Source organism: Ascaphus truei, chromosome 21, assembly GCF_040206685.1.
Source record: "Ascaphus truei isolate aAscTru1 chromosome 21, aAscTru1.hap1, whole genome shotgun sequence".
In the NCBI taxonomy this organism is placed as follows: domain Eukaryota; kingdom Metazoa; phylum Chordata; class Amphibia; order Anura; family Ascaphidae; genus Ascaphus; species Ascaphus truei.
The window spans coordinates 6,810,733-6,826,713 of NC_134503.1; the positions used below are offsets into that span (position 1 = coordinate 6,810,733).

At 49.0% G+C, this 15,981-nt stretch overlaps 2 protein-coding genes across 9 annotated transcripts in view; both read left to right on the plus strand.

The window, feature by feature from the left end:
- Positions 1-3,074, plus strand: part of GTF3C5 (general transcription factor IIIC subunit 5) — a 50,180-nt gene extending 47,106 nt beyond the window's left edge. For 5 of the 8 annotated variants that reach the window (XM_075578786.1, XM_075578783.1, XM_075578782.1 and 2 more), the window contains 6 exons: positions 153-233; positions 809-915; positions 1,238-1,320; positions 1,827-1,969; positions 2,204-2,345; positions 2,778-3,074. In XM_075578786.1, coding sequence (XP_075434901.1) covers positions 153-233; positions 809-915; positions 1,238-1,320; positions 1,827-1,969; positions 2,204-2,345; positions 2,778-2,829 — 608 coding nt within the window. In that variant the 3' untranslated portion in view covers positions 2,830-3,074. Of the gene's footprint in view, positions 1-152; positions 234-808; positions 916-1,237; positions 1,321-1,826; positions 1,970-2,086 lie in introns of all 8 variants that reach the window. The other 3 variants (XM_075578785.1, XM_075578789.1, XM_075578787.1) reach the window with 2 other exon arrangements.
- A 2,397-nt stretch (positions 3,075-5,471) lies between these two features.
- Positions 5,472-15,797, plus strand: CEL (carboxyl ester lipase). The gene is made up of 11 exons (XM_075578790.1): positions 5,472-5,591; positions 6,722-6,875; positions 8,206-8,328; positions 9,218-9,415; positions 10,343-10,473; positions 10,731-10,838; positions 11,415-11,532; positions 12,332-12,518; positions 13,038-13,241; positions 14,117-14,314; positions 15,582-15,797. The coding sequence occupies exons 1-11, from the start codon at positions 5,526-5,528 to the stop codon at positions 15,754-15,756; spliced, it is 1,662 nt and encodes a 553-aa protein (XP_075434905.1). The 5' UTR covers positions 5,472-5,525; the 3' UTR covers positions 15,757-15,797.
- Positions 15,798-15,981: the final 184 nt, after the last annotated feature.

Here is a 15,981-nt window from a genome sequence, read left to right on the forward strand (position 1 = left end):
GCTGAAACCGGGAATGATTGAACCAGCTGTGCTGAAGCAGGGATATCCTGAAAACCTGACCTGTTGGTTGGCCTTGGAGGACTGGAGTTGTCCACCCCTGCATTAGGGTTTGTACAGACCGCTTCTGCCTGACTCGGTTCTTTCCCCTGCAGGATACACCCCGAATGACATGCCTGTTAAGGCCAAGCGCAGCACATACAACTATAGCCTGCCCATCACAATAAAGAAGCCAGGTGAGTGAGGCACACAGGTGGAAAAGATGCAAATGCTTCGTATGCCAACTCGAGCACATGGTAACGCTCAGAGGGTTGATAATACACTGGATACAATCACTAACAGAGCAGTGGGACAAAACACAGGTGTACTGCACCATGATAGGACTGTGACTGAGAAATGACGGAAGTCTAATTACAGCGGTGTTCCGCTCATACAGCGTTTCCCAATGTATACCCATATTCATTAGGTTTTGCGCTTGTTCCGGCGATTTTCGACATGACTTGAAAATCCGGCTCTCACGAAACAACCGTTTTAGCGCATGCGTAACTCCTTGTCAGACGCCATTTGTCAGCGAAACAGTCGGTTTACAGCTCTGCATCTCTGTTTTCAAAGGTACAATACAGCACAGTGGGGCCCCGCTTTACGGCGATTTCCGCTTTACGGCGGAGGCCTGTAACGGAACCCGCCGTATGAGATCGGGGCCCTGCTGTACAGTAAATCGCGCAGAGATCTTACTGTTATTGGTCCCGATTCCCTGACCCAGAGGTCCTTTTTTTGCTGCACGTTCACACTCTCCCTTTCTTGTTTGTAGTACCGCAGGCTGTCACCATGCAGGATCTGACACACGGGTTTGGTACGTTTGGTACGTCGAGCAATCCAGTTGTCAAAAAATCCTCTCTCAACAAGTACAAACTGAAGGTCGGTGTCAATGGGGTTCGAGTCGGGTGTGAATTTGCCCTATATTTGTTAGATTATTTACATACTGTGCTTGAAGCAGCTATGTTAGGCGGCAGCGAACGTAGAGATTTTATATTATTATCACTTATTTATAACGCACCAACATATTCCTCAGCGCAGAACAATGGGGTTGGAGGAGGATCATAAAATATCAAAGGTTGGCTTACACTGGTACAGTAGAGAAGGAAAGGTTCTGATCCAAGATCTGCGCTCGCGGTTCTTTTTTGGAATAGTCCTGCTACGGCTCGTTTTTTTTTTTACCCCTTCTTGTCTCTCCTGGCAGGAGTCCAGTTATATTTTCCGGGAGGGGACCTTGCCTCCGTACCGGCAGATGTTTTACCAGTTCTGCGATTTGAATGTGGAAAGGTACGTGCCATATGGTCTAAAACCACCGATCCAGCAGCGGCGGTTGAGGGGAGAGGTGCGCAGAGAAAGGGGTAACAGCCTCACAAAATAGATTTGAGGGAAAACACTTCAAAAATATTAACTACCTTGTATCTAGCATTTTTTGTTTTAAAACCCCAGCTCTGCTGAGCTACCAGTTGAAAGTGTCCTGAATTCCACTTATGAGTCAGGATGAGGGGGAAACATTATTCCATGTTCTCCTCTCTCAGTAGTGTTGGGCCTCCCAGGGTTCAATGGAGCTGCCTATTGTACCTCCCCGCTGATCGACAAGGGGTCCAGATGGGAGCATTAATATTCCAACCCCCTTCCTATTAGTAGTTGGCAGCTGAGCATAGACATCCCAATGGCAACGTAACTCCTATTACGCCTTGCTGTCATGGGGCAGCCATAGGCTAGGTCGGATGGGCTACCTGCTCTGCCAAAAATGAGTCTGCTGTGTGCCATCGGTACCTCTAACTCTGCTGCAGCTTGCAGGCCATCATCCACCGGAACGAAGGCACCGAGACGCCATGTACAGAGCGGGACGGTTGGTGCCTCCCAAAGACCAGCGAACAACTAAGAGATGCCATGTGCCTTATGATCAAACAGATCATACGCTCCAAGAGACCAGGTGAGAGGGACAGTCGCAAATATAAATGGGCAGTAATTAAGGCTTAGCTACTTGTTTAACATATACTCAGATCTTCCAGAGCAGCTGTTCTAAACTCCAGTCTGCTTTCACACCCAGTGTAGGATTTCGGTTCTGATCGTGACCGGGTTTAAGTGCTTTTTGAAACCCAAGTGGAAAGAAAACATGGAAATCTAACCCCTCTTTATTTCTGTTTGCCGCGGCTCCTTGCCTTAGCTCTGTTCTCCGGCCCCTCGACCTCGGCTGACAGCAAGGAGCAGCTGACCTATGAATCGGATGAGGAGGAGGAAGAAGAAGAAGAATTTCATCCCTCTGAAGGCAGCGAGAATGAGATGGAAACTGAGCTGTTGGATTATGTGTGAGGCGAAGCACAGGGTTGGGGGGGGGGGCCTCGGGATACGCACCCCAGGACAACGCTCATTATTTCAGACTGACCGGTGTCCTGCTGTAAAGTCCTAGTGCTGGATTCCCTGTGCATGGGTTAAGGTAACAGATGAACAGCCAATGCAGAAGACACATGTAAGAATGGTATCAGTGGTTGCAGCGGCTGTTTTCTGTCACTTGAATAAAATCAGTCTGTGGCAGAGGGACGACTAAGAAGGTGTTTAAGGAAGAGGCCAGTAATACTTTATCTCTTTGTTCACCTTGTTCAGTATAAAGAGGACGTATGAAATGCCCAAGTCCGTGTGTCCCATCTCCTGAGCAGTTACAATGAAGACGATCTGGCACTGCGGTTATTTGCCCTTAATGGGCAGGTGTCTGCGTGCTAACACTGCATTTGTTTTTGTAGCAAATCTAGGAGCAGACACAGGAAACAAGTCACCCAATTCTCCTCACCATGAATTCTTGCCAGGGGGGTGGCATGGCAGAAGAACGAGCCCTAAAGGAATCCCTGTGCCAACGCTTTTAGCATCTGTCCAATCCCAGGGAGCGATGGGTGGAAACAGAACAGGTGCACAGAATGCAGTGTGCACAGGGACCTGCCCGGGAACATTGAACAAACATGAACCTTGGTCTTGGATAACATGACTGTAGGAGCCAGTCCCTTACTGTTGTATGTTGTCAAAATAGAAGTGGTTCAAATATACGTGTGTTTCTGCTCCGTGTCCATTCTGTCCTTCCTCAGCTGCACCGTTTCCTTCGTTTAGTTCAATCCAAGCAGCACTATAAAAAATTAAATAAAAAAAATATATATATGCATGCATGCATACATACATTCATTCATACATACATGCATACATGCATGCATATACACACGCACGCGCGCGCAGCCTTTGCTTGGCTTTATTGAAAACTAATTACCTAAGCTGCCGGTTGATTAGTTCCCCCGTTATCGATCAGCAAAGATCCTGCGTCCCAGTGTTCACAAAATGGCCGCCTTTCAGTTTCGACCTATCCTTCAGTCAGTGTAACTCAGCAGCTACCATGTATTCTTATATTACTACGGTAACCTTATCTATTGTTACAGTTTGCAGCTCAAACTGCTGGGAATATTGGCAACAAATGATCACAAACAGGAAAGTGTTGCAAAGATCTTGCACTGCTGGGGAGGTGGGCTAAAGCCTGCTACAGGAATGAAAGGATGCTCAGTGTATTCAAACGCATGAAAAATGTCATTAAGAGTTGAATTTAAAAAAAAAAACACGCAGTAAGGCTTATCTAATACTGATGAAAGGGATTTATTAAAAATAAATAAATACACAATGGATATTGCTTGAATTGCTCCTATAAAATAGAATTGCTGACGGTATATTCGAGCAGCGGTCCGCAAACTGGGGGCGCTAGATTTTTTTTTCTATAATACACTTTACCTTCCTTCCAGCGACGCGTCGTCCTGGTAACGTCATGTTACCATGACGACGTGACCACATGACCCTGCGTGTCATTTGATGCTGCCGGGTCAAGCAAGAGGGGGGGAGGGGTGGCATGTGACCCCGCAACGTTATTTGACGCTGCTTCGCCAGAAGCCGCCGAAGACAAGGTAAGTGAGGCATAGAGGCCTGGCGCGCTCCCCCCCCCGGCATTTAATCGCGTCGCGGCCCCTCCACAGAAAATGTTGCTGCCCCCCTGGGTGGTGTGTCCTCTTGCCATATAGTTCCTCATTTCCCTCTAGCCATGCACAACAAGAAAGGAGCAGCCTGGTTGAGGCACTGGCCTCTGAAGTGGGATTTGAAGTTAAAACACCGTGCCATTTCCCTGTGCATGTAGCACACTTTTATTATCATATGATATCATCATCGTCTCCCACTGCTGGGCGAAGGCCTCCCCAATGGTCTTCCAGGTACTGTGGTTACATGTCTCTTCTCCACGTTGATCCAACAGATTTCCGAATTCACCCTCCAATGTTACTTTTGGTCCTTATCTTGTTTTTTTTTTTTTTTTTGCTATCCCTTGGAATCCAGTCAAGTACCATCTCTGTCCGACGATGGCCATTTTTCTCTTGTGATATCACCGACCCACCGCCATTTTAATTTCTTCACCCTTGTAATGACGTGACAGGACTTTTTTGTTTGCGGGGAGATGTGCCGGCAGCGGGTGGGAACATGTATTCAATATAAAAATTCCCCGGGGCGAAGCCGGGCACAAAAGCCATTATCGTCATTATCACCTAGCGTACAGTGCTTCCACTGCAGCAAGGGATTCTGGGAAATGACATGCAAATGAGCACACAGTGCCACTTTTTGTCTTAAAGCCATTATTACATGGCATCCATAAGCCAATGCTCGCTGTTTTAAACATAGCCTGTGATGAGATGCATAGCCAGTAAACCCACTCACAGACAGCTGTTTCGACCTTGTGGTCGAGCTGCCTCCCCACTCCAAGACGAAGCCCTATTCCTAAGGGTGAAACGCGTTGAGGGGGAGAATGCGGTGCTAGCCCTTGTGTGTTCCACGAATAAAGTTTTTTGAAGATCCCAGCAGCCTCTCTGAGTCAGACATGCGCAGTTGCGCCCAAATCCTCCATTGTTTCCAGTACCTTTCCAGACGGTGGCACGCAGAAGCAGCCGAGGTGAGCAGGCCCCAGACCGGAGATGCAGGTGAGGTAAGTTAACAACAGCCCCCTGCACCGGTCAATTCTGTGGCCAAGCGGAGCTCCCTCATGCGCTGTCTCAGTGTCTGACACGATTTCAGACTGCCACACTGCACACTGAAGTGCAGGACAGATTCACACATTCCTTCCCCATTATCACCTACATACAGAGCTTCCACTGCAGATATATATATCTCTCTTGAAGAAAAGACCAGAATGGTGTATGTATGATATATATATATTCTATAGTATTTTTGACATGCAAATCTACCTCTGACATGAAAGGGGTTACAGTATAGTAGCACACAGAAGCTGTGGCACTCGCTTCAGATAAGGTCTGTGGGTTCAGCTGCAGAATCTCACACAACCTCACGTGACACAGCCCTGAAAGGGCGGCTCTGCCCTGGGACTGTAGACCCAGGTATATAGCCATGTGAGCATGTATGTGTATATATAGCTGGGACTCTGTGCTTCCCCACGTTTGGGAACGGTTCCTGGAGCAGAAGATATGGAGCGATGGGTGACCCTCACCTTGGCTTCTGCCTGCCTGCTAGCAGCTGTTCATGCTGCAACGGTAAGACGGAGATGCCACAGGGTTTCATTGCAATGAGTTCTACCCACATGTTTGAGTCCTGTATGAAGAATATAGACGTAGACAAGGTCTTCTTCATGTAGACACTACAGCATAACCCTTGTGAATATTAGATACCAAATACCTTTTAATGTGTGGTCCCCCCCACCCCACACAACAAACATATCTCTAGCATGGATGATAGGATAAAAGAACCAGGGGAACAGGTTCCTCCCCCCCCCGCCACTCCCCCTATTATATTGCCTACCTGAACATATTTACAATGCATTCCAAGGCTTGGTTTGTTGTTACACTTGAGTATCCCATATTCCCTGCTGCACAAATACAGCCAGGTGTGTTACGGAATATCTCACATCACAAACGTATTGCATTTGTGAACTGAACGGACCTGACGTCTTTCATTGATTTTGAGCCACTCAGTGTCAACAATCTGTGATTTTCCACTAAAGAGCCATTTCCTTTTAGTTCAGAATGCTTCAATCTCATTGAATTTGGACCTTCGAGGTTGACACTTCTGGTAACAAATGCCATCTCCTTCCCCACATCCAACCCCCCACCGCCCCCCTCTTCTCCTCTACTACTACCTGTGCAAACATTATTATTACAGTAGCACCTCTTTATGGCAATGTACCCCTGATAATTCTGTGTAAATGAGTGGGCTGCCTCCCCCGCTGTGTCTGGTGCTCCCAGTCTGCTGCGTGACTGTATGTGTTGGCGACCTTCTGCATAGGGCACCACTTTGCATCCAAGGACTGGGAAGGAGAAGATCTGGGAGGGTATATTGGCTCCAGGCGACTTTCTGCGTGGCACTGGTTATGTTAAATAAGACAGAACTGGTTCTGATGCCTAGAAACAATACCAGGACGCACTTGCCTGTGTAGACAATGAAAACCTTCGAGGTTGACACTTCTGGTAACAAAGGCCATCTCCTTCCCCACATCCAACCCCCCACCGCCCCCCTCTTCTCCTCTACTACTACCTGTGCAAACATTATTATTACAGTAGCACCTCTTTATGGCAATGTACCCCTGATAATTCTGTGTAAATGAGTGGGACTGCCTCCCCCGCTGTGTCTCGCTTGTGTTGTGACCTCTTGTTCTTTGGTGTCGTAGCTGGGAGTGGTGCACACAGAAGGGGGATTTGTAGAAGGCACCAACAAGAAAATCGGCATCCTTAATCCGGATTACATTGACATTTTCAAGGGGATCCCCTTTGCTGCTCCACCGAATGTCTTGGAGAAGGCAGGAAAGCATCCAGGCTGGTCAGGTAAGTCCTTCCCACTTGACCTTGGATCGTCTTTTTAATGGTGATGGCTGTCTTTGCAATCAACGTGATTATAAATGTCTAAGTCTCTTAGAAACCTTCATGGTCATTATTCTTTCTACCCAAGTAATTCCAGTAATGGCGAGATGGCATTTTTGGATGGTGTGATGGTTTAAGCAAACTTTCGGTTAACGCAGATATTACCCACAGCAATGCATTGCTTCTCCCCCCTGGCGACAAAGGGGGGTTTCTCGTGTGGGCGCAGGACTTTTCTCTTGCATAAAAATGTACGAAATTGCTGTCTGAGTAGGTTTGCTGGCTTTGCACTTCTTTAATCCAGGCGGAGCTGAAAAAGCCGTGTAATGCGGCAGGCATAAGTTTTTACAGGGGGTCCATGTGCAAATGAACAAGATGCAAAAGGCGACACTGTGTGCTCATTTCCGTGCCATTACCCAAAATCCCTGGCGGGGGTGGAAGCACTGTATGCTAAGAGATGAGGGCGAAAGACAGGGGGTTGTTGACCTGTCCAGGTGGAAATGTGCTCACAGGGTATTTCTATTCGCTATAAAAACGTATGAAACTTGTTAGTTGAGTTCCTTCTTCTGACGCTTGTATCTTATGCACAGAAGTTAACGCCACTTCTGGATTTAATTCCCATGAAGAGAAGCTGCGGCGGTTACACACAGTGTGAGACGCCCCGTTATAATAGTGCGCTAACGAATGTCTTCTCTAAGTGCTCCCGGGATCCCTCCTGTAATCGCCGCCGGAGGCAAGCAGGGGGCAGTTTCTACAAATCACGTTCATACATTGATGGAAGGGGACTCAACATGAGATTTTGACCCTTATCTTTAACTTACCCCAGGGGTTTTCAACTCCAGTTCTCAAGACCCCCCTCAACAGGCCAGGTTTTCAGGATATCCCTTCTTCAGCACAGGTGACTCAGTTGAAGACTGAGCCACCGATTGAGCCACCTGTGCTGAAGCTGGGATATCCTTCAAACCTGCCCTGTTGGGGTGGGGGGGGGGGGTTGAGGACTGGGGTTGAGAACCCCCTAACTTACCCTATTCATCGTATGTATTACCATATGTGTGAGCCTCCCCACCCCCCCCCAACAGGTCAGGTTTTCAGCATATCCCTGCTTCAGCACATCTGGTGCTGAAGCAGGGATATCTATTAAACCTGACCTTTTTGGGAGGGGGGACGGGCGGCGGGAGTTGAGGACTTGAGAAGCCCTGCCTTACCCTGCATCATTCTGCATCTAAGCTACTTTCCTATGCCCCCTTCATCCTTCAAGCAGAAACTATAACTTCCCTTGTTTGCTGCCCCTCTGTAGGTACCCTGAAGACTAAGGACTACATGCCCCGCTGCCTGCAATCCGTCCTCACCCAGACTGATGTCCGGGGAGATGTAGACTGTCTGTACCTGAACATATGGGTGCCTCAGACCCGCAAAGCAGGTCAGTGGGAGAATGCCGGGGCAAAGTCTTCACACATTGAAGTTGCCCGGTGTCCTATTCTGTCCTGAAAGATGGAAAGACCGAATGAAGGACTGACATTGATAAGGAGATTCGTCAACATTAGCCCAACGTCTGCCGTCGTTGCCTATGCAACAAATGTGAAGGATTTGCTGCCAGTGTGTGTTTTTAGTAACATGCACATACTGCCCAACTCTTATCTTCTTAACTACTTCAATATCAAAAGCTTCCCCGCCCCGGTGCCCATCAATGGGAGATCCACGGAAGAGATAGTCAATGGAAGCTTTTTGTAGTGTAACCCGGGGGTGACGAACTCCAGTCCGCAAGGGCCACCAACAGGCCAGGTATTAGGCATATCCCTGCGTCAGCACAGATGGCTCAATCAGTGGCTCTGTCGTTTTCACCGAGCCATGGATTAAGCCACCTGTGCTGAAGCAGGGATATCCTTAAAACCGGACCTGTTGGTGTTCCTTGAGAACTGGAGTTCCCCCCCCCCCCTGGTGTAACGTGTCCCTAATATCTGCTGCAAAGTTGTTAAATAAATAGGTGCTGCAAAAAAATGGAAGGGACTAAAAGAAGTCACTTCCTCTCGAAAACAATTGTAGCTGTATACGATCTCTCTTCATTACCGATGTATACCTTCTGTTCCTGTGCTTCTGACATACCTGGCAAGATTTGGAAGCTTCTAACGTGTTAACTATCTGTTGGCCCAATAAAACCTACTCCTTCTCCCTTCCACATCATTTTTCTACATGGGGGGGGATAAAGGGTCACCACCGCTGCCCACCCTTCTCTTTCTTAGTTTTGGTGGGAGATAAGACCCCAGCTCCCTCCCTCTGTTTGTGTATAATGGACTTCCCTTTGTGTGCAGTCTCCACGAAGCTGCCAGTTATGATCTGGATCTTTGGTGGGGGTTTCCTACTGGGAGGAGGCCAAGGGGCCAACTTCTTGGACAACTATCTGTACGATGGGGAGGAGATCGCCCTCCGTGGCAAGGCCATTGTGGTGACCTTCAACTACCGTGTGGGACCCTTGGGATTCCTCAGCACAGGAGATGCCAACGCCCCTGGTAAGTCTGGTGCTCCCAGTCTGCTGCGTGACTGTATGTGTTGGCGACCTTCTGCATAGGGCACCACTTTGCATCCAAGGACTGGGAAGGAGAAGATCTGGGAGGGTATATTGGCTCCAGGCGACTTTCTGCGTGGCACTGGTTATGTTAAATAAGACAGAACTGGTTCTGATGCCTAGAAACAATACCAGGACGCACTTACCTGTGTAGACAATGAAAACGAAAGTGACATTCACTTTGGAGGACTTTATTTAGTGAGAGTTCTTCATAGATGTCGTTGGTAAATAAGCATTTGAGACCTTACAAGTATTCTAAAGAAGCTTGTCCAGTGTTGGTAGCTCATGGTGTAACTATATTTGGGTCCATTGATGGATGCTGCTATTTATTAAAAATAAATAACATAACTCACCAGGTGTTATGGCCAGAATTACTAAATGGCGATAAACCTTAAAAGCAGCAGTCCCCACTGATCGCTATTTTTTAAATTTATTTATTTTAAACTTTAAGAGATCTCTCTTTGCCTTTTCCAACGCTGTTTTTTTTTTTTTTTTTTTTAAATCTAATGCTCCATACAAGAGAGACACTCGTTTGACATAGGCGGCATCTGGGAGGTTAAAAGGGAGCTCACCCCAGAGCCCAGTCCAAACTAAAGTTGGTAACCTCAGAAGCCAGGGATTATTAAGAAGATAATGATTAACAGACACTATTTATTTATTAATGAGCTGGACATGTTCAGCGGGCAAGATAATAACCCCTAGGTTTCTGGTGGGATTGCTGCTGTAAGGTGCTCTAAGACTTGGGATCATTGAGTAAGTCTGGGCCCTAGTACCATCCTTGGTGAAAGAGGGGGGGACAGCGCTTCCTGGGAAAGAGTGGGTCTGGGCACCAGTTTTGACCTCAATTTAAAGGGCTGTTCATCCTGGACAGGTAACTACGGGCTGTGGGATCAACACATGGCCATCGCTTGGGTGAAGAGGAACATTGCTGCCTTCGGAGGAGACCCCGATAACATCACCCTATTCGGGGAGTCTGCCGGGGCTGCCAGCGTGTCTCTGCAGGTAGAGAACCCCATGAGAGGATGGGTTGGGAACGGCAGGGATAAGGTGTAAAATAAGCGATCAGTGGTGGTCAAAGCGAATGTGGGGTGGAAATAGAAAAGTGGGGGGTGGCTTTGCACAGCAAGGGGAAGCAGGAGCGAGGAATGGGGTCATATTGAGTGACGTAGAACTGGATATCTGGATATAGGGACGTGCTGCAGGGTTGTTCCTTGTACTTGATGCTTTGACCCGGCCTGCTTTTCCTTTCTGTTTTGCAGACACTGTCTCCTCATAATGTTGGTTTAATCAAACGTGCGATCAGCCAAAGTGGCGTGGGGCTGTGCCCGTGGGCGATCCAGACAGACCCCCTCCCCTGGGCGAAGAAGGTAAGGGCAGGAGGCTTCTCTATCGGACCTCTAAGGCATGGTGTCTTTTTATAAACACACAGACCTGAGAGGCGAGGCATGTGCTGGCACACGTATGTAGCATGTTATTCGGCACCAACAGTGTATGCAGCGCTGTGCAAAATCGGAAATACAGTGCAAACAAATGGAGATAACATAAGGCAAAGGGAGACCCTTCCCCGAAGAGCTAATAATTCCCCGGTGCGCACATGCGCATAGGGAGGGGGCTTCTCTATCTCATTGGCGCACACGCACTAAGCAGTGTTCTGCCGTATGACACGTGGTGGCGCTGGAAGACACGTTACAACCCAGGCACTGGAAGGTAGTTCATGTCCGAAGACTGCTCAGTAAATGTGGTCCACTGTGTCTTCTCTAACACGCACAGACTTTTTAGGCTAGGGATGTGCTAACAGCCCTGCACAGATCTCAGGAGGAGGGAGAGTCTCTGGCGGCCTTGTCACCTGCAGGGGACTTGTCTAGCACACGTATATACACACATCAAAAGCAGGAGCGTTTGCCAACACGTGGACTCTGTGTGTCTCTCTCTCTCTCTTGCAGATTGCGGCAAAGGTTGGCTGTCCTGTGGATGACACTGGGGCACTGGCGAACTGCTTGAGGGTTACAGATCCTCGTTCTATCAGTATGGCCTATGAATTGGAGCTGGTGAACAACCCGTGTAAGACCATTGGGGGCGGTTGGGAGAGAGGAGAGTTAAATAAGAGAAATATAAAGAGAAAGGAAGATGAGGGGGGGGGGGGTGAGGGACATGTGGGTGATGAGCACAGTGTTTAACATTGAAAAGCATACTAACAACATGAAGAAATCAATGTGATGGGACATGACAATTCTCCCCCGTTAGCTCACATTCATTGAGGGTGCTGGTCTCATTTTTATCCAATCCATTTTTGGGTGATCACCCGCACAATTATATTAGTGGCTCAATATGACTTCAATGGGATCAGCCTCTATGCTTATAATGTTCAGAGCTATATGTACGAGGCATACAACATTGGCAGTGATCAGGGCCGTTTTAAAGTAGTATTGATGTGCAGAACTGTTCCTCTACATTAGTCACGGAAAGTCTTTGTGCTACTCCAGAAGATACCTTCCGTGGCTAAAGACACTTTACAGCCATACTTAAGTGGTGGTTCTCCATAAGACACTTTCCACGCTGGGAGACACCTTATAGCCCATTGAAAGGCCATATTTACTAAGCCATGTTAAATGTGGCCCTTTACCTTCCATGTTAAATGTGGCCCTTTACCTCCTTGTGCTTCCGGTACTCTGGGTCTGTATTTGTTAAAACGCAGTGGTGCTCCGTCTCCTGTAGAACCGATGCATTTCTAGCACTGACTATCCTTGAGTTGGTAGTCCCCTTCTTGCCATGCTTTGTTGACATCACCCAATGTGGTTGCAGGTTTGGAGATGTACGTGTGACGGTTTGGAACCCTTCCTTCTCTCTACCCTCCCTGCAGATCCCTTGGTTCACTACTTGGCTTTCTCCCCGGTGATAGACGGGGAATTCATCCCCGATGAACCGAGGAATCTCTTCGGCAACGCGGCTGATGTGGACATTATGGCCGGCGTCAACAACATGGATGGACATCTGTTTGCCGGCGTTGATCTGCCGGTTATCAATCAACCGCTGCAGAAGATCACTGTGTATGTGTCTGTACAGCTTGGAGGAGAGAAGGGGGGGGATATGATGGAAACCTGCAAATATATAACGGGGTTTCAACAAAGTGCGGGAGGGAAGCATATTTCAGAGAGAGAGGAGTGCGAGAACGAGAGGCTGGAGGGTGGCAGCTAAGGGGGAGTGCTAAGCAGGGAGCTTCTTTGACGAAGCGGTATTATATGGGTCACTATCCTCAGAAGTGCCACTTCCCGTTGGCAGTTATCACTAGATAACCCTTTATGGCAGGGGTTCTCCACTCCAGTCCTCAAGACCCACCATCAGGTCTTCAGGATATCTACTTCAGCATGGCTGGCTCAATCTTTGACTGAGCCACCTGTGCTGAAGCACAGACATCCTGAGGCCCTAATGGGGGGGGAGGGGGTCTTGAGCATTGGAGTGGAGAACCCCCTGCCATATGGGATTCACCCCCATTGGTAGTTGGGTGACTCCTGGTGAATCGATGCGTCGCCGGCTGTCGGTGGTTTAATGGCGACTCTGGTTCACAGGGAAGAGGTGCGTAACCTGGTGCAGGGGCTGACCATTGCTAAAGGCGCAGGGGGGTTGGACGTCGCTTACGCCCTGTACACAGAAGGCTGGGGAGAAACCCCCGACCAGGAGACCATGAAGAAGACCGCAGTGGATGTAGAGACGGATTATATTTTCCTGGTCCCTACGCAGGAGGCGCTGGCACTGCACCATCAGAATGCAAAGTGAGTGGGGGGGGGGGGAGAGAGGATCTTCAGAGGGTGTGAGGGGAAGAGACCATGTACCTGTGTGTAGGAGACGGGAATATGAATGCGAGAGAGGGGAGAGTGTGTGTGTGTGTGTGTCATGGGTGCGAGGGGGAGTGTGTGTGTCATGGGTGCGAGGGGGAGTGTGTGTAGGAGACATGAGTATGGGTGCGAGGGGGAGTGTGTGTAGGAGACACGAGTATGGGTACGAGGGGGAGTGTGTGTAGGAGACACGAGTATGGGTGCGAGGGGGGGTGTGTGTAGGAGACACGAGTATGGGTACGAGGGGGAGTGTGTGTAGGAGACACGAGTATGGGTGCGAGGGGGGGTGTGTGTAGGAGACACGAGTATTGGTGCGAGGGGGAGTGTGTGTAGGAGACATTAGTATGTGGGGAGGGGAGTGTGAGAGCGTGTGGAAGATGGAAGTATAAATGCGAGTGAGGGGAGAGAATGTACACGTGTGTGAGGAGTATGATGGTGTGTGTGTAGGAGACATGAGTATGAGTATGAGTGTGTGAGAGAGCGCGTGTAGAAGACGGGAGTAGGCGTATGTTAGGGAGGAGGGAGGGAGAACATTAGATGAAGGGAGGCAATAATCTGCAGGTGTCCGAGATTTCCCGTTTCGGTCATTGGCTCCTCTTTAACATGCAGTGAAGCCACATGTCCATGTCACTTCATTTAAGTGGAGCTTTCTGAACACGGACAACAAAACTCCGCAGCATACAGAATAGGCGTCATTGTCTTATTTGTAGGAGGGAATCGTGCACCTCTCGCTGTTATAGAGGGTCCCGGCTCTGTGGATAACCCTCCTCTGCCAGATGGTATTAATGCACAAGGTTCCTTTCTATTCCCAGGAGCGGCAAGACATACAGTTACCTGTTCAGTCACCCGTCTCGTATGCCCATGTACCCGGGTTGGATGGGGGCTGACCATGCCGACGACCTGCAGTATATGTTTGGGAAGCCCTTTCAGACGCCCCTGGCTTACAGGGCTCAGGACAGGGATGTCGCCAGTGCCATGATTGCCTACTGGACCAACTTTGCTGCAACTGGGTGAGGAGCAAAACCCGGCCATTCGGTTTAATAATCCCATGTGCTGCAAAATGGGTCAGCAGTGCATTGGGTCATTGATAAATGTTCAGCACCATAGTATGGTCCAGGGCCACCAACAGCTTTCACCTGGTGCCCCCACCCCCCCCGTCGGCGGCCCAGCGTGTTTCTGCCTCACTCACTCCTGTCTCTCACTCCTCCCTCTTGTTCACACCTCGATCACTCTTCTCTCGCTCGCTCTCACTCATTTCTCTTGCTTCCTCTCACTCACTCATGCTCACTCCTTTCTCTTGCTCTCATGCTCACTCACGCTCCCTTCTCACAGAAATGCTCACTCCTTGTGCTCACTCACTCTTCTCTTGCTTGCTCACTACTCTTATGCGCTCACTCCTTTACTCGCTCCTTGCCCTCATGCTTGCTCCTCACTCACTCTTCCCTCACGTATGCTTGCTCACTCCTCACTCTTATTTCTCCTCTCACATTCACTCCTCTCCCTCACTACTTGTTCACTCCTTTCTCACTCACGTTCACTCTTACTTGTTCCTCACTCATGATCCTCCCTCATGTATGCTTGCTCACTCATTCCTCTCATTTGCTCACACGCCACTCATTTCTCTTTCATGCCCACTCCGACTCCTCATTCTCACCTCTTTCACACTCACTCATCTCACTCACTCCACTGATGCTCACTCCTCACTCGCTTCTTATTCATGCTCCCATGCTTTTGTCACTCCTCACTTCTTTCACGCTCACTCACCCTCACTGCTCATTTGCTCCTCACTTACGCTCACTCATGTCGACTCCCCACTCACTCACTTCTTGCTCCCTGTCTTGCACACACTTATACTCACCACGCACGTGTTCACTCACTCCCTCATTCATGCTCACCGTGTCCCTCACTCACAGGCGCTCCCGCACTTTTGGGTGGGCCTAACCTCTGCCGCCGGCCGGGTGCACTGCGGAGGGAGTGGGGTTTGGCGAGAGAGGGCCCCGCGGCCCACTCTGAACCCGGCTGCCCAGCTAACGCCAGCTGGCCCCTATCAGTTAATGAGCCGATGACTCTCCAGGGATCAGCAGCTTATAAAAAAGGAGATGGTCTTCCCTTCTCACCATAGAGCGAGTCACAGTAAAGTCCAATGTTTCCCAACTTAGTACCACCTACTGCAAAAGCATAGTATACACAAAGATAATGGGCCACCGACATCACCACCACACCTCTTGGACATCCATAATGGATTGGGTTGAATTGTTTTTGCTACCTATCTTGCAGAGATCCCAACAAAGGAGAATCCAGTGTACCTACCCCCTGGCTACTTTATTCAGCTCAGTATGGACAGTACCTGGAAATCACCAAAAAGATGAACTACCAGTCTGTAAAACAGAGTCTGCGCGCACCCTATGTCAACTTCTGGACCAAAACCTTCCGCAACCTACCCAACGTGTAACCCACATACAGGAGGCCATCTATTAAAGGCAGTTTCCAGCAGCTATGGCCTGTGCTTTATTCTGGCTCAATCAATGCTCTTTTACCCCTATGCCAAGCCTATACTTCCGAGATAAACTGTGTCCAGTCGCTCATTACCTTTCCACAGAGACGCCATGCATTAATATGGAATTGGGGGTGAGGTTACCCAGTGGATCCCGTTTTTGGGACCAATAAACTATAGATT